Raw genomic sequence first — 25,895 nt, forward strand, 5'->3', positions numbered from 1 at the left:
GTATCTCTCAGTACATTACCTTTGTGCCGTGACATAACTGTGTGCATTATTCCTCTGTGATAACACTGCTTATAGCACTCACTTGCTGTAATGCATTGTAATGAGTCACTATTCCTGTATTCTGACATCACTGTGTGTATTATTCCTTACATTAACCCTACGCTGGGACTATATTGCACATATTATCCCAATATTATGATATTATTGTGTGCATTATGCCCTCTCTGAATTCGGTATGTGCATTATTACTATAGTGTGACATGTTACTAGTTATGCCGCTAGGAAGCCCATATACCGACATGCCTCTAAAAAATAAAGCATTTTTAAAACATAACCAGTGGTATCCTATTATCTCCTTTATTGATGTTAAAGGGGTTGACAACGTTATGTCTGTTTTAACAAATGTGATGAGGAAATGATTTTGTGGCACCTACCGATAAATAAATATTACAGGTTCTCCTACTTCCTTACAAATTGCAGAGGTTTTCTATTCTTAAAATGGCCTGACCCATCTGTCACACTCCTACAATTAAAAAACTCTTCACGGCTGTTTTTCTGTTGGAGGAGACTGATGGACAGGACTCGTCTGGTCACTTGCCATTGTGTTACTGAAATATATATTTGTTAAAATAAGGATAAAGTAGCGAATCCCTTTAAGTGATTTATAAAAAAGGCAAATTGAGAGTGATTTAATGGTGACAGATGTATTAGAAATGCTGATCGCTGATATCTTATGTCTTCACAGGTAAATGGTGAATGTATGCAAGGTGCTACACATGCAAAAGCAGTGTCTTGTATTCGAAATAGCAAAGGTCTTGCACAGATTGAAGTCGCCAGAGAACTTATGCCAAAAGATGTGTCATGTGCTTTAGACAAATGTAATGGAAACTTAGGTAAGGCAGAACATGATTCTGAACTACACATTTCAGCATTTTTTTTTAACCTCGTGTCCATCAGCTGTAGTACATTGAATGCATTAAAATACGTAGCGGTCGCTGACTTCTGCTGTTTCTGGTGCTGCTTGAGTTCCTCTTCTGCATCATGTGATCACAGCTCTTTCTCAACTCCGTGAGTCCAGTTCTGAGTCCTATAGACTTACATTGAGAAAGTGACTTCCAGTCCATACAGGAACGCTGTGTGTGAGCTGGCTGGTTACATCTGCAGTCATGGACCGGAGCCACACTGGAAATGGCAGTAGACAGCGATCCGTAAGTTTTTATTTAATGCACACATACTGAACATTCAGTACTGTTGATAGCTAATGGTGAAATTAAAAAACTTTATGCTAGACATGTGCCCATTGCAGTTGTCCTGGGTCCATTGCATTGTAATAAAGCCTCATACTTTAGGCAATTCTCTTTCATATAGTGCAGAAATTTGTGATCAACCACTGAGATATTGACATGGAGTAGGAGGTGTGCCATATTTTAAGTTTTTTTTCTTGTAGGTATCAAAAATACTTTTTATTTTTATTTCTTAGCACTTTTTGCCCAAACTGCAACAATATAAGCATTATCAGCAGGTTAATTAGTGCTTTTTCTATTTTTTAAGACCCAAAGCTCCATGAAAGCAATAATAATAATTATGAAGATGATGATGAGGAGGATCAGAATGATGTTATCCAGTCGCTACTTGATGTTGTCCATGAGCAAACACAGAACCTACTACAGCTCAATCGCCAGAATGCACTTTCAGTAGAACACTATTCAGGTATTGTCTCTGCCTAAACATCTATCTTAGTTATTTTGTGATAAACTCTTTTATTGCAAGTATATGCAATCACGCTTGGAAGTTGTAGTTTTCTGTACAATAACTGGTCCAAAATATGCGGCCATATTGACAGAGGTCCATGGTGATCCCTGCAGTCAGACGTCCACCAATAAGCGGTTTCAGACTCTGAGGACTTGTGTAAGACTGGGTCATAAGAATATATTCCTCGTACTTTTTCTTATACTATTTAGCTCTCATATTTTCATAAGTTACATCTTGCAGTCTATATTTGTGTTCTTATTTTTATATCCTGTGATTTATTTTTAATATTTTGTTTCATTTTACAATAGTGGATCAGACTGAAGAAGATGAAAAAGCAGAAGATACAGATTGTGATGGTTCCTCATTACCAGATGACTCTCCCGAGGTACAGAAGGGAATAATATCAGTATAGGCATTAAAGAGAAAAAAACTGTCAGCAGGTCAAAAGGAACCAATTTTTTTTCTTAAACAGATTCAGCAGGGCAGAGATCCTAAAACATAACTTTTTATGAAATAGGCTAAAGCTAAAAATCGCTACCTGCTATATGACAAATGTATAGACATAACTGACATATATCCTCATATGTAGCCATCACCTAAAATTAATAGAAGATGGTCTATCCTCAGGCCTGATGAGGTACCTGAAAGAGGTGAAAAAGACAGACTATGTATACAAATTATTAAACGGACCAGTCTCACCATAATCAAAGTGGTATCCTAAATTAGTAATCCAGATAGATTGATCCCTTGTGCAGAACAGAAGAAGGTGGGGGGCACACATTGCCCCAGGGATCAGACACACAGGTTCCCCACGGTACTCCTAACATGTTTCATCTGAAAATCGGGTAAGGGGGAAGATACCAGCCTGTTTGCCTGGAAAATGCATGGGACAGCATTCCCTTTCTTTACACTCATCCAGTAATAGACACATGAAACAAGGTGTGGAGGTAAAGGTCACGGTGTTTATTTGGGTCAACCAAATACTATGAGAGAAATCATCCTTAATTAGCTTATTTACGAACAACGACATTTCTATACAATCATTCACCTTACTAACACTAATGCAGTCACAAAATGTACACCATAAATACCTCACAGATAAACAATCCAACCAAGTTTTGTCCGTTACCGATTTTTTTAACATAATCCATTGATGCGCCAACATCAGATTCCATAAGTGCCTTGGACATTCCAAGCCATCTTCGTGTGCCAAGGGGATTGACTTCCGGAAACTGTCCATCTGGCAACGAGTAAGAGAGTCAGCAATTAGATTCCTGTCACCCCTCAAATGTTTACCCTTTAACCAAATATTCAGCTGAAGACAAAACAAAACTAATTCTCTGAAGTATTTTGACAACTACATCACATTTAGAGGATAGGCAATTAACATCTTAAGCTACTCCCATATTATCTGTATTTTAAATAATTTGTTTATTCTTAAAGGTCTAACTCCAAAGAACCAGTGATACCAAAACTTAAAATGGCTCTAATAACCCTAAATTACTATTTAAACCCTTGTCTAACCAAGATTGATCCCATGGCTCCGCACACCAGTGGTTATTCCAAAATTTTCCAAAACCCCAGCTGCCAGATGCATCTGTAAATAAGCCCAAGTCATCCGTTTCAATTAATTCTTCTTGCCAAATAGATCGACCATTAGGCTAAGTGCACACATTGCAGAATTGCCACGGAAATTTCCACGGCAATTCTGCAACTCCTGCCGCGGGTATATCACATGCGGAATTGGCATGCATATTCCTGCAGAAAACTAGCGTTTTGCAAGCATAATTAGCTTGCAGAATGCTAGCGTTTTCCAAGCGATCTGTAGCACCGCTTGGAAAACTGATTGACAGGTTGGTCACACTTGTCAAACATAGTGTTTGACAAGTGTGACCAACTTTTTACTATTGATGCAGCCTATGCTTCATCAATAGTAAAAGATAGAATGTTAAAAATAATTTTAAAAAATGGTTATACTCACCTTCCGCAAACAGCCGATCTCCTCAGCGGCTTCCGTTCCTATAGATGGTGTGTGTGCAGGACCTTCGATGACGTCACGTGACCGCGAAGTCATCGCGGTCATGTGACCGCGACTTCATCGCAGGTCCTTCACACACACCATCTATAGGAACGGAAGCGGCCACGTGCACCGCTGAGAGGGGGGAAGACTCCGGGGCCATCAGAGGGTGAGTATATCACGATTTTTTATTTTAATTATTATTTTTTTTAACAATTATATGGTGCCCAGTCCGTGGAGGAGAGTCTCCTCTCCTCCACCCTGGGTACCAACCGCACATGATCTGCTTACTTCCCGCATGGTGGGCATAGCCCCATGCGGGAAGTAAGCAGATCAATGCATTCCTAAGTGTGCGGAATCCCCGCGATTCCGCAAATTTAATGAACATGCTGCGTTTTTTTCTGGAATGCGATTCCACTCAGGAAAAAAATGCAGCATGTGCACAAAAAATGCGGATTGCATTCTATTAAATAGGATGCTTAATGTGAGTGTTTTTTTCGCGGTTTTATAGCGTTTTTATAGCAAAAAACCTCGAAAAATCTGCTATGTGTGCACACAGCCATAAAGTTCAGCAAAAATTCATGCCATACTCTTAACATAATCTTTAAGTGCTCGTCATCCTGATATGCGAATAAGGAGAACTCAGACCCTTAGTAGCCGAGTACAGCCTCCTCGCAATAATCCTAGCTATAGGAATCACCTGTGACACAAAAACTAACATATCCAAAAGTGATTGGAACTCCTTTGAAAGAACCTTTTTAGACGATAACATTTTATTCAATAGATCACATAACCTACCTATCTTATCATGAGTTAACCTAAATTCCATCCTATTAGTATCAATAACAGTACCTACAAATTCTAAACCAATACAAGGAAAAACTGTCTTTTCTGTCTCTAATGGAACACCAAACCACTCCAATTAGTAAAGAAAAAGTATTCAAAAGCCTCATGCAATCATTTGAATTGGAAAATCCAAAAAAACAAAAATGGTTCAAATACAAAAACGCCCCATTACCCTTGTACTCTTCACAAAGTGACCATTCCAAAAAGGTAGAAAAGGAGTCAAAAACACGAAAGAGTGAAACCTTTTGGTAACACTTTATCAAAATAGAACAAACGATCCAATTGAAAACCTAATGTATTAAAGCCTAACTGAAACAGGCAGTAAATGAAAGGCTGATTTAATACCTGCCTTTGCTAATAAAGTCCCTTTACCACAGCACCTTAGCAAATTCAATGCTTTGTCAAATGATGCATAAACTACTGATGCATTTGGCTTGTCCACTGAATCATCCAAAGCGGACCCAACCGGGTATGACAGGTGGTGGATCAATCTGTAACTGTTCACTTCTTTCTTCGGAACAAAACCCAACAGAGATAAACCAAAATTCTGAAAAGGAGACAAAAATGTACCTTCAATCCTTCTATCTGCCACCCCCTTTACAAGTTTACAATGAACGATTTCCACGTCCAAAGTAATCTGTCCCCCACTTTAAATTATTTACCCATGAACAACCTTCACCCAAAAATTCAGGAAGGAAAAAAAACTGGTGAAGCCCTTAATTATTAGATCCGCTTTCATCCTGTCTGGATAAAGCTCTAACCAAGGATGCATTTATTCCAGCCTCACTGGTGTCTGTGCCTTTTGAAACTGAATCTATTACCTGCTGTTGTGAAGCTTGGTTCGCCATCTTGAAGCAGCTCACCACTGAGTGGTTTCCATCAAAAGAAAAAAAAGAACTTTCATGCTTATATCGGCAATTGTTAAGCCACTTGCACCGTGACTCATTGAAGGCAAAACAGACACCTTTACGAAAAGTAAAATTATTACCCGACTTGGCCGGTTTGTATGAACTGGATCTATGAGGGATCATCAGATTGATTGATAAACCAATATCCCAATCATGATAAACTGACATCTTCTGTCTAAACATTTCATCATACAAGCACCAAACATTACCACCAAATTTTCAGTGTGCTTCCAAAATAATATCAGCTTGCCGAAATAAGTTTGCACATTTTTCTGGACACCGCTCACCTAAAACTGAAGCAAAAAGGCAGAAATCTTGTCGCCAATTATATAAAGATTTCATTACATTGCCTCCTCTTTCATCCAATTTATCATCCTTACTCACTTCCTTAAAACCTTTCTTGTAGGATGGTAACAGGGAGAATAAATCTATGTATTCGTTACTCCAAATTTTTTCTTTAATACTATGAGACAAGTGAAAACCAAGCAGTGAATACCCTAGCTTCTTTAAAACATACCTCAGCTATCCCAGGTTTACCCATCCCATTTACATTTTTTACATTTTGTCTCCCTCCCACTAACTACATTGTTGGCAGGACTATCCCATACACTTGCTACCTTAGCTCATTTTCCAACACCTTCAGCAAGTTGGTTAACAACTGAAACTCCCCCACTTGCTGAATTACTCTGAGATGCTCTAGATAATTCTAAAAATCCTTTAAATAAAGAAAGCATAGAAGAAACCAGCGCAGGGTCTGGTTCAATGCCTGTCCAGCTGGGGTCTGACTAGAACGCCCCGCGGCACACTGCGCTAACACTTCCCTTAATCCTGAACGCTGAGCTCCAAATGTCTCGCCCTCAGATGGCCCCGGCTGGGTATTCAGCTCCTGTCCTTCATGCCTTGTAGGTGACATCGTAGGAAATGCAGTATTTCAACCAGTGTTCTCCTTTGGTTTCATATTTTTGGTTTAGTGGTCATATGGTCACACCACCTTCCTCATATATGGACACTTCCAGACTCTCTATTTGGAGCCTTTTGATTAGCATATTTTACCTCCTTGTAAGCACCGGAGATAACGTGTGTGTGTGTCCCTTCTGTGCAGGCCACACAAGGGACATAACATCTTTCCATGCGCGCGCTGAAGCCGGATGCATGATGATGACATTTGCCTCTCATCTGTGCTTTCCACTAGGTCGTGTGCCAGATGTGACATATCCCCTGGTGCCACAGAAAATCTATGCGCCAATATGAGTTAAACAAGCGTTGGCGCCACATGCAGTACCAGGCACATTTGCTCTAATGCACATTGCTGTTGTAGAACGTGCATTTTCCAGCCAATCAAACTTCCACCCTACCCGGTTCCTGCCTCCCCCGATGATTCTCAGATGCAACATGTCAGAAATACCATGGGGAACCTGTGTGCCTGATCCCTAAGGTAAGGTGAGGCATTCCTATGATGGTGCCCAATCACCTTCATTTCTCCTGCATAAGGGATCAACCTACCTGGATTACTATTTTAGGCCACCACCGGGATTACGGTGAGATTGTTCCTTTTTAACAATTTGTATATATAGTCTGTAATTTTCACCTCCTTCAGGTACCTCATCAGGCCTGAGGATAGACCACCACCTATTAACTTTAGGTGATGGTTACGTATGAGGATATATGCCAGTTGCGTCTATACGTTTGTCATATGCCAGGTGGCTATTTTTAGCTTTTTATTTCATTAAAAGTAATGTTTTAGGATCTCTACTATCTGAATCTGTTTCTGAAACAGTGACTGGTAGATTATAAGTGTCATTATCAGTTTTTGTTCTAATTTTATTCCCGCTGCTTCTCTGAATATTGTGTTTTTGTTTGAAATCCATCATGTGGTTCCAGATATTTAGACCTCTTTATTCAGTGTATGATCTTTATGAAGGAGATATTGCTTTGAATGGGTATCTTTAGGCTGCTGTGCATTTTTACACTGTGAGTAAGGCCCACTTGATAAAGACCATAAAATTGGTGCTAAATAAAAACTCCCATATCTCTGGATGATCACAAAAAAAACCAAAAGCCAGATTACTCAGGCAACAGCAGGAATGAGAGCAAAAAGTGTCCACCTGGTGACAGGTCCTCTTGAAGCGCAGGTCTCTTACTGGACAACTAGGAAATCTGACTTTTGTAATGACCATCCTATGAGTTAATATGTTGTCAGATGTAGTGTAATTGTATATACAATGCAACTCATCCATTACATTTGTGTAAAGGTGTACGGAGTTGTTCGCTACTGTGTCTGGTTCTAATCTTTATAGTATGTGTGTGTCTGGTTCTATTAAATTAAATTTATATTTATTTGCCCTACCACATGGTCGTATGAGGGGTTGTTTTTTGTGGAATGAGTTGCACTTTTGAATGACATCATCCATTTTATTATTGACGCACTAGAAAGCGGTAAAAAATTCCAATTGTGTTGAATTTGGAAAAAAAAAGTGCAATTTCACATTTTTTTGTTTTATTTGACATATTCACAGTACTGATCTTGCAATATGATTCTGCAGGTTACTATGAGTACACAGATACCAAACATGTATGTACAGTGGGGGAAATAAGTATTTGATTCCTTGCTGATTTTGTAAGTTTGTCCACTGACAAAGACAAGAACAGTCTATAATTTTCAGGGTAGGTTAATTTTAACATTGAGAGACAAGATATCAAAAATAAAATCCAGAAAATCACATTGTATAAATGATATAAATTTATTTGCATTTTGCAGTGAGAAATAAGTATTTGATCCTTCTGGCAAACAAGACTTAATACTTGGTGGCAAAACCCTTGTTGGCAAGCCCAGCAGCCAGACATTTTTTGTAGTTGATGATGAGATTGCGCACATGTCAGGAGGAATTTTGGTCCACTCCTTTTTGCAGATTATCTCTAAATCATCAAGATTTTGAGGCTCCTCGGAGCTTCAACTCTCTTCATAAGTTTTCTATGGGATTGAGGGCTGGAGACTGGCTAGGACACTGCAAGACCTTAATGTGCTTTTTTTTGAGCCACTGCTTTGTTGCCTTGGCTGTATGTTTTGGGTCATTTTCTTGCTGGAATACCCAGCCACGACCTATTTTTAATGTTCTGTGAACAATCACTCAGGATTTTACGGTACATGGCTCCATCCATTCTCCCATTAATACGGTGATGTAGTCCTGTGCCCTTAGCAGAGAAACACCCCCAAAGCATAATATTTCCACCTCCATGCTTGACAGTAGGGACAGTGTTCTTTGGGTCATAGGCAGCATTTCTCTTCCTCCAAACACTGCGAGTTGAGTTAATGCCAAAGACCTCAATTTTTGTCTCATCTGACCCCACAGCACCTTCTCCTAATCACTCACAGAATCATCCAGGTGTTCATTAGCAAACCTCAGATGGGCCTGCACATGTGCCTTCTTGAGCAGGGGGACAGTTATTTGATCCCCTACCAACCATTAAGAGTTCTGGCTCCTACAGACCAGTTACACGCTCCTAATCAACTCGTTACCTGCATTAACCCCTTCCCGACCTTTGACGCCACGTAGGCGTCATGAAAGTCGGTGCCAATCCGACCTGTGACGCCTATGTGGCGTCATGGAGGGATCGCGTCCCTGCAGAGCGGGTGAAAGGGTTAACTCCAATTTCACCTGATCTGCAGGGACAGGGGGAGTGGTACTTCAGCCCAGGGGGGGTGGCTTCACCCCCCCGTGGCTACGATCGCTCTGATTGGCTGTTGAATGTGAAACAGCCAATCAGAGTGATTTGTAATATTTCACCTAAAAAACTGGTGAAATATTACAATCCAGCCATGGCCGATGCTGCAATATCATCGGCCATGGCTGGAAACACTTATGTGACTCCCCCCACCCCACCGATCGCCCACCCAAGCCACCGATCTGTGCTCCGCTCCCCTCCGTCTTGTGCTCCGCTCCCACGTCCTCCTGTCCGCTCCCCCCGTGCACCTATGCCACACACCCCCCCCGTGCTCCGACGCCCCCCCCGTGCCCCGATCTCCCCCCCTTATACTTACCGAGGCTCCCGGTGTGCATCCGTCTTCTCCATGGGCGCCGCCATCTTCCAAAATGGCGGGCGCATGCGCAGTGCGCTCGCCGAATCTGCCGGCCGGCAGATTCGTTGCAAGTACATTTTGATCGCTGTGATAGGTTCTATCACAGCGATCGAAATAAAAATAATATTAAATAACCCCCACCTTTATCACCCCCATAGGTAGGGACAATAATAAAATAAAGAAAATTTTTTTTTTCTTTTGCCACTAGGGTTAGGGTTAGAACTAGGGGTAGGGTTAGGGGTAGGGTTAGGGTTATGGCATGTGCACACAGTGCGGATTTGGCTGCGGATCCGCCGCGGATCCGCAGCGGATTGGCCGCGGATCCGCAGCGGATTGGCCCGCTGCGAATTCGTAGCAGTTTTCCATCAGGTTTACAGTACCATGTACACCTATGGAAAACCAAATCCGCTGTGCCCATGGTGCGGAAAATTCCGTTCAGAAACGCTGCGTTGTATTTTCCGCAGCATGTCAATTCTTTGTGCGGATTCCGCAGTGTTTTACACCTGTTCCTCAATAGGAATCCGCAGGTGAAATCCGCACAAAAAAACACTGGAAATCCGCTGTAAATCCGCAGGTAAAACGCAGTGCCTTTTACCTGCAGATTTTTCAAAAATCGTGCGGAAAAATCTCACACGAATCCGCAACGTGGGCACATAGCCTTAGGGTTAGGGTTGGAATTAGGGCTAGGGTTGGAAATAGTGTTAAGATTAGGCTTGTGGTTAGGGTTACGGATAGGGTTAGGGGTGTGTTGGGGTTACAGTTGTGGTTAGGGTTGGGATTAGGGTTAGGGTTGGGATTAGGGTTAGGATTAGGGTTAGGGTTACGGCTGTGTTGGGGTTAGGGTTGTGGTTAGGGGTGTGTTGGGGTTAGGGTTGTGATTAGGGTTATGGCTACAGTTGGGATTAGGATTAGGAGTGTGTTGGGGTTAGTGTTGAAGTTAGAATTGAGGGGTTTCCACTGTTTAGGCACATCAGGGGTCTCCAAACGCAACATGGCGCCACCATTGATTCCAGCCAATCTTGCGTTCAAAAAGTCAAATGGTGCTCCCTCCCTTCCAAGCCCCGACGTGCGCTCAAACAGTGGTTTACCCCCACATATGGGGTACCAGCGTACTCAGGACAAACTGGGCAACAACAGTTGGGGTCCAATTTCTCCTGTTACCCTTGCAAAAATAAAAAATTACTTGCTAAAACATAATTTTTTGAGGAAAGAACAATTATTTTTTATTTTCACGGCTCTGCGTTATAAACTTCAGTGAAGCACTTGGGGGTTGAAAGTGCTCACCACACATCTAGATAAGTTCCTTGGGGGGTCTAGTTTCCAAAATGGAGTGACTTGTGGGGTGTTTCTACTGTTTAGGCACATCAGGGGCTCTGCAAATGCAACGTGATGCCCGCAGACCATTCCATAAAAGTCTGCATTTCAAATGTCACTACTTCCCTTCCGAGCCCTGACGTGCGCCCAAACAGTGGTTTACCCCCACATATGGGGTACCAGCATACTCACAACAAACTGGGCAACAAATATTGGGGCCCAATTTGTCCTGTTACCCTTGTGAAAATAAAAAATTGCTTGCTAAAACATCTTTTTTGAGGAAAGAAAAATGATTTTTTATTTTCACGGCTCTGCGTTGTAAACTTCTGTGAAGCACTTGGGGGTTGAACGTGCTCACCACATATCTAGATAAGTTCCTTGGGGGGTCTAGTTTCCAAAATGGGGTCACTTGTGGGGGGTTTCTACTGTTTAGGCATATCAGGGGCTCTGCAAACGTAACATGATGCCCGCAGACCATTCCATCAAAGTCTGCATTCCAAAACGTCACTACTTCCCTTCCGAGCCCCGGCATGTGCCCAAACAGTGGTTTACCCCCACATATGGGGTATCAGCGTACTCAGGAGAAACTGGACAACAACTTTTGGGGTCAAATTTCTCCTGTTACCCTTGCAAAAATAAAAAATTCTGGGCTAAAAAAATATTTTTGAGGAAAGGAAACACATTTATTATTTTCACGGCTCTGCGTTATAAACTTCTGTGAAGCACTTGGGGGTTCAAAGTGCTCATCACACATCTAGATAAGTTCCCTTGTGGGTCTAGTTTCCAAAATAAAGTCACTTGTGGGGAGTTCCTACTGTTTAGGCACATCAGGGGCTCTGCAAACGCAACCTGACGCCCGCAGAGCATTCCATCAAAGTCTGCATTCCAAAACGTCACTACTTCCCTTCCGAGCCCTGGCATGTGCCCAAACAGTGGTTTACCCCCACATATGGGGTATCAGCGTACTCAGGAGAAACTGGACAACAACTTTTGGGGTCAAATTTCTCCTGTTACCCTTGGGAAAATAAAAAATTGTGGGCTAAAAAATCATTTTTGAGAAAAGAAAAATTATTTTTTATTTTCATGGCTCTGCGTTATAAACTTCTGTGAAGCACTTGGGGGTTCAAAGTGCTCACCACACATCTAGATTAGTTCCTTGGGAGGTCTAGTTTCCAAAATGGGGTCACTTGTGCGGGAGCTCCAATGTTTAGGCACACAGGGGCTCTTCAAACGCGACATGGTGTCCGCTAATGATTGGAGCTAATTTTCCATTCAAAAAGCCAAATGGCATGCCTTCCCTTCCGAGCCCTGCCGTGCGCCGAAACAGTGGTTTACCCCCACATATGGGGTATCATCGTACTCAGGACAAACTGGACAACAACATTTGGGGTCCAATTTCTCCTATTACCCTTGGGAAAATAAAAAATTCTGGGCTAAAAATCATTTTTGAGGAAAGAAAAATTATTTTTTATTTTCACGGCTCTGCGTTATAAACTTCTGTGAAGCACCTGGGGGTTATAAGTGCTCACTATGCATCTAGATAAGTTCCTTGGGGGGTCTAGTTTCCAAAATGGGGTCACTTGTAGGGGAGCTCCAATGTTTAGACACACAGGGGCTCTCCAAACGCGACATGGTGTCCGCTAACGATTGGAGCTAATTTTCCATTCAAAAAGTCAAATGGCACGCCTCCCCTTCCGAGCCTTGCCGTGCACCCAAACAGTGGTTTACCCCCACATATGAGGTATCGGCGTACTCAGGAGAAATTGCGCAACAAACTTTAGGATCCATTTTATCCTGTTGCCCATGTGAAAATGAAAAAATTGAGGCTAAAAGAAATTTTGTGTGAAAAAAAAAGTACTTTTTCATTTTTACGGATCAATTTGTGAAGCACCTGAGGGTTTACAGTGCTCACTATGCTTCTAGATAAGTTCCTTGGGGGGTCTAGTTTCCAAAATGGGGTCACTTGTGGGGGAGCTCCAATGTTTAGGCACACGGGGGCTCTCCAAACGCGACATGGTGTCCGCTAAAGATTGGAGCCAATTTTTCATTCAAAAAGTCAAATGGCGCTCCTTCCCTTCCGAGCCCTGCCGGGCGCCCAAACAGTGGTTTACCCCACATATGAGGTATCGGCGTACTCAGGACAAATTGGACAACAACGTTCGTGGTCCAGTTTCTCCTTTTACCCTTGGGAAAATAAAAAAATTGTTGCTAAAAGATCATTTTTGTGACTAAAAAGTTAAATGTTCATTTTTTACTTCCATGTTGCTTCTGCTGCTGTGAAACACCTGAAGGGTTAATAAACTTCTTGAATGTGGTTTTGAGCACCTTGAGGGGTGCAGTTTTTAGAATGGTGTCACTTTTGGGTATTTTCAGCCATATAGAACCCTCAAACTGACTTCAAATGTGAGGTGGTCCCTAAAAAAATGGTTTTGTAAATTTAGTTGTAAAAATGAGAAATCACTGGTCAAATTTTAACCCTTATAACTTCCTAGCAAAAAAAAAATTTGTTTCCAAAATTGTGCTGATGTAAAGTAGACATGTGGGAAATGTTATTTATTAACTATTTTGTGTCACATAACTCTCTGGTTTAACAGAATAAAAATTCAAAATGTGAAAATTGCGAAATTTTCAAAATTTCCGCCAAATTTCCGTTTTTTTCACAAATAAACTCAGAAATTATCGACCTAAATTTACCACTAACATGAAGCCCAATATGTCACGAAAAAACAGTCTCAGAATCGCTAGGATCCGTTGAAGCGTTCCTGAGTTATTACCTCATAAAGGGACACTGGTCAGAATTGCAAAAAACGGCAAGGTCATTAAGGCCAAAATAGGCTGGGTCATGAAGGGGTTAAAGACAGCTGTCTTACATGGTCACCTTTATAAAAGACTCTTGTCCACAGACTCAATTAATCAGTCAGACTCTAAACTCTACAACATGGGCAAGACCAAAGAGCTTTATAAGGATGTCAGGGACACGATCATAGTCCTGCAGAAAGCTGGAATGGACTACAAAACCATAAGTAAGACGCTGGGTGAGAAGGAGACAACTGTCTGTGCAATAGTAAGAAAATGGAAGAAATACAAAATGACTGTCAATCGACATCGATCTGGGGCACCATGCCAAATCTCACCTCGTGGGGTATCCTTGATTATGAGGAAGGTGAGAGATCAACATAAACTACACGGGGGGAACTTGTTAATGATCTCAAGTCAGCTGGACCACAGTCGCCAGGAAAACCATTGCTAACACATTACACCGTAAAGGTTTAAAATCCTGCAGTGTCCGCAAGGTCCCCCTGCTTAAGAAGGGAAGAAATGCTGCCAAAGAACACTGTCCCCAAGCATGAAGGTGGAAACGTTATGTTTTGAGGTTGTTACTCTGTTAAGAGCACAGGACTTCTTCACCGCATCAATGAGAGAATAAATGGAGCCATGTACTGTAAAATCCTGAGTGACAACCTTCTTCTCTCCGCTAGGACATTATAAATATAGGTCGTGGCTGGGTCTTCCAGCAAGACAATGACCCAAAACCTACAGCCAAGGCAACAAAGGAGTGGCTCACAAAGAAGCACATTAAGGTCATGGAGTGGCCTAGCCAATCTCCAGACCTTAATCCCATAGAAAACTTATGGAGGGAGTTGAAGCTCCGTGTTGCCACGTGACAGCCTCAAAATCTTAATGATTTAGAGTTGATCTGCAAAGAGGAGTGGACCAAAATTTCTCCTGACGTGTGCGCAAACCTCATCAACTGCAAAAAACGTCTCACTTCTGTGCTTGCCAATAATGGTTTTGCCACCAAGTATTAAGTCTTGTTTGCCAGAGGGATCAAATACTTATTTCTCACTGCAAAATCCAAATAAATTTAAATAATTTATACAATATGATTTTCTGGATTTTATTTTTGATATTCTATCTCTCAATGTTAAAATTAACCTACCCTTAAAATTTGTAGACTGTTCATGTTTTTGTCACAGGGCAAACTTAAATTCCTTTCAACAAGCTTTTGCCTTAATTTAACCCCTTCATAACATACAGTGAAGGAAATAATTATTTGATCCCTTGCTGATTTTTTAACACTCAAACCTAGTAGTGCATTATAGCATTTATGTCCCTTACCATTGTCTTTTATTTGCAGCCAGCCAAAGTAAATGACATGAGATCTTACAGCAACAATTATGGGGCTAAAAGGTAAGGAAATTATAATACAGAAATGTGAAAATGAAAGCTACCCTTTCAATGAAATTTTTTTTAGTTGTTTAATTGTGCTGAAAAGCGGTGGGGGGTCTAAGTTCTGATACCCCCTCTGATCTCTCAAAACACTTCACTCTTCGCTTTCAGGAGCTCATGCACAAAGTGATGTATGGGCTCAATAGAGAATACATGATCCAGTACACAGAAACGAGTATGGGCTCAAAGACTTTCTGATGAGCTGGAGACGTGAGCACATAGAGGAACAGTAATTTAAGCAGTCAATGGAGTTCTACGGACTCGGATTCCCACTAATTTGCAGCACGTTTAAGTATGTGAAACATATCACAAATAAATGAAGATGATTCACCCTTAAAAATAGTCCTACTTTATTACAAACAACAGTAAGGTTAGATGCCTAAAGGTGCCCATGCATATGCAATAACTCGGCCTTCAGTGAACCATGTTCATGCTCAACTACCCCCCCTATATGTAACAGCAATAGGAGGTTAGGAGGGATAGGGTATAGCATGAGGAAGGGGCCTCTTAATGTCTTTTATGTGGTCCTAAGCATCCATGTGTACACCTTTGGTATTGCACAAAAACTGCACATACAGGTAGCAGAAAGTGGTTCTTCTAGTTGGGTGTTCCCACGAATAATATATGATATAGAGAGCAAAATGGTGAGAATGAATGGTGACTGGTATATTGCCATGCTCACATTTGATCCTGGCATAAAGCTGACATTAGTATAATACTTATGGCCATAGACAGTACAACTTGTGTACTTCTCCACTAAATATACAAGTGGTCTTAAAGACTACATTCAAATGTCCATTTTTCACAGACCTGTTCTTTCCATGTTGTCCAGGATTAGAAAACATTCATATTTCAGTCTATAAGGCCGTTCATATATCCATGGTTTTGATCCAAGTCATGGATCAAACTCACCCAGGGAAATCAATAAAAAAGATGGACAGCACATGGATGCCATCATTGTGTCATCCGAGTGCAGTCTGTGTTCTTACGGTTTAATGACAGGAGATGCTTGGGATTTCTCTTTATGCTAGAAGAATGGATGAAACAATGATGGTAAAAACAGAAAACTAAATCATGTTGTGGAAAAAAAAAACACGGACATCTGAATGATGCATAAGGCAGACTGCTATAGCATTTGTACACCTATTTTCTTCCATACACATTAATATATAAAACCTATATAGAACATTTCTGTTATATGTGGTCATTGTCAATGGTTCTGTATTGTGCAAAATTACGATCTACTTGTTGTGTCTCTTCAGATCGCCACCACAGTCCAACACCGTGAAGACAGGCAATATTGAAACAAAAAGTAATAACGTGCAACTTAATTGCTGTTCTTTTGGTAAGATTTTATTTTCCACTCCTCCAAATAGATTACATGCTGTATCAGTGTGATTGTGATTATATAAGTGTAATAAAACAATATACCAATGGGTAAGGTTGGTTTCACACTTGCGTAGGGCAGAGCTGTGGAGTGCTGCATACTTCCTCCGTTAAGCCCCGCCCTCTTTCGCTCCTCTTCCATTCAGCTCCACCTACGTCGGAATGCGTCCTGCGTACCTATCTTTGACCCCTTTCTGACATGCGCCATATTAGTACTGCTCTGCGGGAACTGCATTCCCGCAAACCGCAGTACTAGTACGGCGGCACGATTGTGCGGCCTCACGGTGAGCGCCGCAGCGATCGCGTGCGGGTGTCAGCTGTATGTGACAGCTGAGACCCCGCAGCAATGTCCACGATCGGTGCTAGCCCCTCTGATGCCGCAGTCAGTAGTGACAGCGGCATAGAGAACGATCGCGCAGGGAAGGGGCTCCCTGCGCTCTCCCACCGAAACAACGTGATGCGATCACGTTGTTCCGGTGGTCTCCATGTACACCACGGATCCAAAATGGCTGCGGGGGTCCTTCCGGGTCCTGCAGTGAGGTGACTTGTGAGTGGCTGCTGAGAGCAGGCGCCAGCAAGCCACCTGCACTGCCTGTCAGATCGTTGATCTGACACAGTGCTATGCAAAGTATCAGATCAGCTAACTGACTTTATATAGTGATGTCCCAACCTGGGACAATGTTATAAAGTAAAAAAAATTACACTGTATAAAAATATTTTAAAAATCCCCAAATAAATTAAAAAAAATATTTATACATATATTTTTCCAATCAATCCATTTATTTATGTAAATAAAAAAATAAAATAAAAGTACACATATTTGGTATCACCGTGTCCGTAACGACCCGCTCTATAAAACTATCCCATTAGTTATCCCCTTCAGTGAACACCGTAAAAAAAGAGGCAAAAAACAATGCTTTATCATCATACCGCCGAACAAAAAGTGCAATAAAACGCAACCAAAAAGACGGATATAAATAAAAATGGTACCACTGAAAACGTCATCTTGTCCTGCAAAAAACAAGCTGCCATACAGCTCCATCAGCAGAAAAATAAAAAGTTATAGCTCTCAGAATAAAGTGATGCAAAAACAATTATTTTTTATATAAAATAGTTTTTATTGTGTAAAAGCACCAAAACATAAAAAAATGATATAAATGAGGTATTGCTGTAATCGTACTGACCCGAAGAATAAAGCTGCTTTATCAATTTTACCACATGCAGAACGGTATAAACGCGCTGCCCCCCCCCCCCCCCAAAGAAATGCAGGAATTGATGGTTTTTGTTCATTCTGACACCCAAAAATCGGAGTAAAAAGGCGATCAAAAAATGTCATGTGCCCGAAAATGGTACCAATAAAAAAACATCAACTCGTCCTGCAAAAAATAAGACCTCACATGACTCTGTGGGCCAAAATATGGATAAATTATAGCTCTCAAAATGTGGTGATGCAAAAGCTATTTTTTTGAATAAAAAGAGTCTTTTAGTGTGTGACAGCTGCCAATCATCAAAACCCGATATAAAAACCAGCTATAAATAGTAAATCAAACCCCCCTTTATCACCCCCTTAGTTAGAGAAAAATAATAAAACAAAAAAATTTATTTATTTCCATTTTCCCGTTAGGGTTGGGGCTAAAGTTAGGGTTGGGGCTAAAGTTAGGGTTGGGGCTAAAGTTAGGGTTGGGGCTAAAGTTAGGGTTGGGACTAAAGTTAGGGTTGGGACTAAAGTTAGGGTTAGGGTTGGGGCTAAAGTTAGGGTTGGGGCTAAAGTTAGGGTTAGGGTTGGGGCTAAAGTTAGGGTTGGGGCTAAAGTTAAGGTTGGGGTTAGGGTTTGGATTACATTTACAGTTGGGAATAGGGTTAGGGTTGTGCCAGGGTTAGGGGTGTGGATAGGGTTATGGTTAGGGTGGGATTAGGGTTAGGGGTGTGTTGGGTTTAGGGGTGTGTTGGGGTTAAGGGTGTGGTAAAGGTTGGGATTAGGGTTAGGGGTGTGTTCGGGTTAGGGGTTAGGGGTGTGGTTAGGGTTGGGATTAGAGTTAGGGGTGTGTTAGGGTTGGAATTAGAATTGCTGGGTTTCCACTGTTTAGGCACATCAGGGGCTCTCCAAACGCGACATGGCGTCCGATCTCAATTCCAGCCAATTCTGCGTTGAAAAAAGTCAAACGGTGCTCCTTCCCTTCCGAGCTCTGCTGTGCATCCAAACAGTGATTTACCCCCACTTATGGGGTATTAGCGTACTCAGGACAAATTGCACTACTTTTAGGGTCCAATTTCTCCTGTTACCCTTGGGAAAATAAAAAATTTGGGTCAAAAAGATCATTTTTGTGAAAAAAATAAGATTTTTTTATTTTTACGGCTCTACATTATAAACTTCTGAGAAGCACTTAGGGGTTCAAAGTGCTCACCACACATCTAGACAAGTTCCTTAGTGGTTCTACTTTCCAAAATGGTGTCACTTGCAGGGGGTTTCCACTGTTTAGGCACATCAGGGGTCCTCCAAACATGACATGGTGTCCAATCTCAATTCCAGCAAATTTTGCATTGAAAAGTCAAACGGCGCTCCTTCCCTTCCGAGCTCTGCCATGCGCACAAACAGTGGTTTACCCCCACATATGGGATATCGGCGTACTCAGGACAAATCGTGCAACAACTTTTGGGGTCCAATTTCTCCTGTTACCCTTGGTAAAATAAAACAAATTGGATCTGAATTAAACTTTTTGTGAAAAAAAGTTAAATGTTCATTTTATTTTTTTTTTAACATTCAAAAAATTCCTGTGAATCACCTGAAGAGTTAATAAACTTCTTGAATGTGGTTTTGAGTACCTTGAGGGGTGCAGTTTTTAGAATGGTGTCACTTTTGGGCATTTTCTGTCATATAGGCCCCTCAAAGTCACTTCAAGTGTGAGGTGGTCCCTAAAAAAAATGGTTTTGCAAATTTTGTTGTAAAAATGAGAAATCACTGGTTAACTTTTAACCCTTATAACTTCCTAACAAAAAAAATTGTGTTTCCAAAATTGTGCTGATGTAAGCAGACATGTGGGAAATGTTATTTATTAACTATTTTGTGTGACATGACTCTCTAATTTAAGTGCATAAAAACTAAAAGTTTGAAAATTGCGAAATTTTCAAAATTTTTGCCAAATTTCCGCTTTTTTCACAAATAAACACAAGTCATATCGAAGAAATTTTACCACTATCATAAAGTACAATATGTCACGAGAAAACATTCTCACAATCACCAGGATCTGTTGAAGCGTTTCAGAGTTATGACCTCATAAAGTGACAGTGGTCAGAATTGAAAAAAAATGGCCTGGTCAGGAATTTGAAAACAGGCTTCGGGGTGAAGGGGTTAACATTGGGTACGTAGGCCATGCTGATGTATGCTAATGCCTTCGCATGTGTCGTTTTGACCCTGCGCCGAACTGCATCAATTTTGTTGCGGTCGGCGCAGCGCCAAAACGACGCATGCGGAGGCATCCGCATACATTCACATGGCCTGCATGAATGGAGGAGGTGCAGTAGTAGACGGGGCTTAACGGAGGAAGTACACAGCCCTCTGCAGCTCTGCCCAATGCAAATGTGAAACCAGCCTTAGTGATATGTGATATTCTAATGATTTCCAAGATCCATTATGTTAGTTCCACAGTGTGCTAATATGGGTCTTTTGCATTTTTCTTGTTACAGATAGCTTCAAAGTGACAAGTGAAAGACTGTCCTCCTTGCCACTAGTCCAGGTCTTGCCATTGGGCCGGTACTCGGGAAATAAGTTAAAGATGGTCATACGTCAGATACACAGTATGCTTGAACAAGGTGTGCCAACCAAGGAGTTTGAGGTAATAATCAGTATACTCTACATGTTCCTTTTTTGCGATAAAAATGGATGCTAAAACTAATAGAGGGAGTTTGTATATGGACACTCAATGTTATTATGTTATGGATGCCACTATATCTTCTAGACCAGAAAAGAGTAATTCTTCACTATAGAACCTGTATTTTTCAGTAATCTCTCTGTAGCTAAATAAGCTATTAAAACACTTTAGAAGCTCTTTTTAATTGTACTGGTCTCTGCTGCAAGGCTCTGACTGATGCAGTAAGAGGGCAAATGCACAGGGCTCTTCTGCTTGAGCTTTTCTACCAGTTGCAGTAGTGCACAGGGCTCTGCTGCTGGAGCTTTTCTACCAGTTGCAGTAGTGCACAGGGCTCTGTTGCTGGAGCTTTTCTACCAGTTGCAGTAGTGCACAGGGCTCTGCTGCTGGAGCTTTTTTGCCAGTTGCAGTAATGCACAGGGCTCTGCTGCTGGAGCTTTTCTACCAGTTGCAGTAGTGCACATGGCTCTGCTGCTGGAGCTTTTCTACCAATTGTAGTAATGCACAGGGCTCTGCTGCTGGAGCTTTTCTACCAGTTGCAGTAGTGCACATGGCTCTGCTGCTGGAGCTTTTCTACCAGTTGTAGTAGTGCACAGGGCTCTGCTGCTGGAGATTTTCTACCAGTTGCAGTAGTGCACGGGGCTCTGCTGCTGGAGCTTTTCTACCAGTTGCAGTAGTGCACAGGGCTCTGCTGCTGGAGCTTTTCTACCAGTTGTAGTAGTGCACAGGGCTCTGCTGCTGGAGCTTTTCTATCAGTTGCAGTAGTGCACAGGGCTCTGCTGCTGGAGCTTTTCTTGCTGGAGCTTTTCTACCAGTTGCAGTAGTGCACATGGCTCTGCTGCTGGAGCTTTTCTACCAGTTGTAGTAGTGCACAGGGCTCTGCTGCTGGAGCTTTTCTACCAGTTGCAGTAGTGCACAGGGCTCTGCTGCTGGAGCTTTTCTACCAGTTGGAGTAGTGCACATCTCTGGTGTTTGTGGCTACTAATCATGTACATGGCAAAGCTAAGACACAGCAAATGATTTTTCATTTACAGCTTCTACATTTATAATTTGATATAGAATTTGGGGAATTCTCTTGTGTGATTTTATCAGTAATTGTATTTATTTTTTTATTTATGTCTTTTTTATGTTTACATTTTTGAGGATAAAACAATTTTTCTAAAATTAGAAGATACTGTAGTTCATTCAGCCTTCCTGTTACACATCCACAGGATCTACAAGATTTAAAACCACTGGATGAATGCCTCATAGGACAAATTAAAGATAACAAAAAGAAAAACCGATACAAGAATATCCTTCCATGTAAGTCATTCGTTTGATTGATCCCTCCTTATTGCTTGAAGAATAGATTATTTATAGCCTCATAAATGATGCGGTATTATCAATCCCTTGTTCCGGTTTTTAAAGATTTCATTAAACTTTCTAGTAAGCATTTCATAGGCCCCTTTCACACGTCTGGTTTTTGCATCTGTATGCGGTCAGTTTTTTTGAAGGACCGCAAATAAGAACACAAGCACACCCATTGTAATCAATGGTGGTTCGCACACGGACTATGATGCTTGCTGCACACGTGCACACTGATGATGTCATCCGTGTGTTATCAGTGTGACACGTACTGGCACCTGGGAAAAAGCAGTACAGTTATTGTTGTCCCCAGGCGCAGGGTGCTGAATGAAACTCATCATTGTTGCCTAGTCTCCCTGCGATCAGCAAGACCAGGCAACGCTGATGGAAGTTGGAATCAGCACCCGCTGTGTGTGTATATAGTGTATTAAATAAATAAGTAAAAATGGTGTGGGGTCTGCTTTCATTTTCCCAACCAGCTGAGGGAAAGCAGACAGCTGGGGGTGGACGTTAAAATAAAGGCAATGGTGCCAATAGCCATAAGGGTTCCCAGCGTATTAATAACAACTCACAGTTGTTTGCTTAGCCTTTATTTGTTATTATAGCGGCACATGGATGCCAGACGTATGTTACACATGGACACAGATACTATTGGTATTATCAGGACATGTGAAGGAGGCCTTAGCGTAATACCCAGAAATTTACATAGCACTGTAGTTAAAGGGAATCTGTCAGCAGGTTTTTGCTATGTAATCAGATAAGACAATGATGTGAGGACAGAGACCCGGATTGCAGCGATGTATCACTTAATTTACTGGATGCAGCAATTGTTGTAGAATCACCATTGTCTCTGCAGTAGATGTAGCAGTGTTCAGTTGTTGAGCTGTCTATAACCACACCACAGATTTCTGTGAACATTGTATAGTGCTACGGTGCGGTTGGACTAGGAGGCACAAAGCCATTTGTCCTGTAATGATTATCTCCTGCTGATAAAACACTGTTGTATTGAAACAGCAAAACACCGCCCAGTAAGTGACACATTGCTGGAATCAGGCTCTTTGCCCAAACATCATGATGCTCTCAGATTACATAGTAAAAACCTGCTGACTGATTTCCTTCAATCACTAACTACCATTTTGGGTAAATTATATTGATTATTGTTACAGATGACTCTACCCGAGTACCACTAGGATCAGAGGAAGGCTACATCAATGCAAGTTTTATCAAGATGCCAGTGGGCAATGATGAATTCATATATATTGCATGCCAGGGGCCTCTTCCAAGTACAGTTTCAGATTTTTGGCAGATGGTATGGGAGCAGAATTCCACAGTAATTGCCATGATGACTCAGGAAATGGAAGGCGGGAAGATAAAGTGTCAGCGGTACTGGCCGGAAGAGCTACACAGGCCTGTACGGATAACCAATGAACTTCAACTTACCCTAGTGCAAACCCAGCAACTGGAAAGTTTTATCCTGCGAGTTGTGGAATTACAGGAACTTCAGGTGAGCACTTGTGTTCTGACAAGTTCCGATCTGGGGTATTTTATATATAACTAAATTTTTATTGAGTTTTCATGAAGTATTACATATGAGAAAGAAGAAAAAACAATCCAAAAGCATATAGGTTAAAGCAATTACAATATATACTTTTCTATTAATCAAGAGAATTCTCATCTATAAGAATTGGACTACAAACACTGAGTCTTTATCTTACCATATTGCATAAACAAGTACAGTGACCGGACAAGACATTGACACCACATTAGGGTGGAGGGGAGAAGGTGGAAAAAGAACCAAGTTTACTCTTATCTCACCTATATACCGTATATACTCGAGTATAAGCCGACCCGAGTATAAGCCGACCTCCTTAATTTTGCCACAAAAAAACTGGGAAAACGTAATGACTCGAGTATAAGCCTAGGGTGGGAAATGCAGCCGCTACCAGTAAATGTCAAAAGTAAAAATAGATACCAATAAAAGTAAAATTAATTGAGACATCAGTAGGTTAAGTGTTTTTGAATATCCATATTGAATCAGGAGCCCCATATAATGCTCCATAAAGTTTATGATGGCCCCATACGATGCTCCATATTAAAATATGCCCCATATAATCCTGCATAAAGGTTAATAATGGCCCCATAAGATGCTCCATAGACCCATTTGCCCAATATAATGCTGCACAAATGTTGATTATGGCCTCATAAGATGCTCCATAAAGATATTTGCCCCATATAGTGCTGCACAAACCTTGATTATGGCCCCATAAGATGCTCCATACAGACACTTGCCCCATATAATGCTCCACAAACGTTAATTATGGCCCCATAAGATGCTCCATTAAGATATTTGCCCCATATAGTGCTGCACAAACGTTATGGCCCCATAAGATGCTCCATACAGACACTTGCCCCATACAGTACTGCACAAACGTTGATTATGGCCCCATACAGACACTTGCCCCATATAGTGCTGCACAAACGTTGGTTATGGCCCCATATAGACACTTGCCCCATATAGTGCAGCACAAACGTTATGGCCCCATAAGATGCTCCATACAGACACTTGCCCCATTTGCTGTTGCTGCGATAAGAGAAAAAAAATCACATAATCACCTCTCCGTCGCTCAGGCCCCCGGCACTTTCAATATTCACCTGACTTCGTTCCGGCGCCGCTCCATCTTCAGCATCTTCAGCACTGACGTTCAGGCAGAGAGCGCGCACTAACCACGTCATCGCGCCCTCTGACCTGAGCGTCACTGCAGAAGATGCTGAAGATGGAGCAGCACCCGGAACGGGGAGCAGGTGAATATCGCGCAGCGCTCCCCTCCCCATTATACTTACCTGCTCCTGGCGCTGTGCAGTCGTTGCTTCCCCGGCGCCGCAGCTTCTTCCTGTACTGAGCGGTCACCGTTACCGCTCATTACAGTAATGAATATGCGGCTCCACCACTATGGGAGGTGGAGCCGCATATTCATTACTGTAATGAGCGGTACCATGTTATCGCTCAGTACAGGAAGAAGCTGGGGAGCCAGGGACCTGCAGGGACCGCGCCAGGAGCAGGTGAGTATAATTAGACAGGCCCTGCTCCCCCTGCCCTGCCGACCCCTGGGTATGACTCGAGTATAAGCCGAGAGGGGGACTTTCAGCCCAAAAAATGGGCTGAAAATCTCGGCTTATACTCGAGTATATACGGTAACCTTTTACAACTACATGTGTCCCATAGAGTCCATGTTACTTCAAAATACTCAACTGTATTATCTAATAAAGCTGTAAGGTATTCCATAATTCTGACATCTCGTATTTGTAGCTGAAGTTCATTCATAGATGGAGGTTGAGTTGACACCTTGCAGCCGGGGTCATGTGCAATAGAAGTTATTTACATTTAAGACCTACTTGAAATGGTGAAATATTAAGCAGATAGAATTTTGGATCTGAAGGCATGTAACATTATAAGTAAGGGGGATAACAATTTCCCTGAAACCGTGAAAATTTGGGCATAACCGAAGTAAATGGGGTAGGCCACCTTCTGAATATCCACACCTCCAGTAACTGTTAGGGACTGCGGGATTAAGTTTATGCAAGAGGTATGATAGAAAAACATGACAAATTTGTACTGGTTTTCTCTGTAAATAGAAAATGTAGGTGTTTTGGCTGCAATCTGGGGTATATTAATCCCTTAACGACCAGAGTTATTTTTGCTTTTGCATTTTCGTTTTTTTGCTCATAACTTTTTGCCATAAATTTTTCTTTTTTGGTCAAAATGCCCATGTGAGGGCTTGTTTTTTGCGGGACGAGTTGTACTTTTGAACGACACCATTGGTTTTACCATGTCGTGTACTCGAAAACAGGAAAAAAATTCCAAGTACGGTAAAATTGAAAAAAAAGTGCAATCCCGGACAGCACTCGCGCTGACTTCACATAGGTGAAGTGAGTTCATTGGCTGTGAAATCGCAGGACTTGACTGATGACACCGTGAGCAGGAGAAGTTTCTCACGCTCGCGGTGCCCTCAGACGGACATCTTATAGATGCGCCTAGAGCTGATGTTTTTAGCCTGGGGGGCCTGTATCCATGGCCACTTCCTAGGCTAGTAATATCAGCCCGCAGCTGTCTGCATAGCTTTTGCTGGTTATTAATTATAGGGGGATCCTGCTTC

The 25,895-nt window shown here is 41.8% G+C and overlaps 1 protein-coding gene across 6 annotated transcripts in view; it reads left to right on the forward strand.

Moving 5' to 3' along the window:
• PTPN13 (protein tyrosine phosphatase non-receptor type 13) overlaps positions 1–25,895 on the forward strand; it is a 329,585-nt gene that overhangs the window by 296,548 nt on the left and 7,142 nt on the right. For all 6 annotated transcript variants that reach the window (XM_077275828.1, XM_077275826.1, XM_077275830.1 and 3 more), the window contains 8 exons: positions 746–893; positions 1,552–1,710; positions 2,061–2,137; positions 15,054–15,106; positions 16,408–16,490; positions 20,216–20,364; positions 21,609–21,699; positions 22,908–23,245. In XM_077275828.1, coding sequence (XP_077131943.1) covers positions 746–893; positions 1,552–1,710; positions 2,061–2,137; positions 15,054–15,106; positions 16,408–16,490; positions 20,216–20,364; positions 21,609–21,699; positions 22,908–23,245 — 1,098 coding nt within the window. The remainder of the gene's footprint in view (positions 1–745; positions 894–1,551; positions 1,711–2,060; positions 2,138–15,053; positions 15,107–16,407; positions 16,491–20,215; positions 20,365–21,608; positions 21,700–22,907; positions 23,246–25,895) is intronic.

The sequence above is a fragment of the Ranitomeya variabilis genome, chromosome 1 (genome assembly GCF_051348905.1).
Source record: "Ranitomeya variabilis isolate aRanVar5 chromosome 1, aRanVar5.hap1, whole genome shotgun sequence".
Lineage (NCBI taxonomy): Eukaryota > Metazoa > Chordata > Amphibia > Anura > Dendrobatidae > Ranitomeya > Ranitomeya variabilis.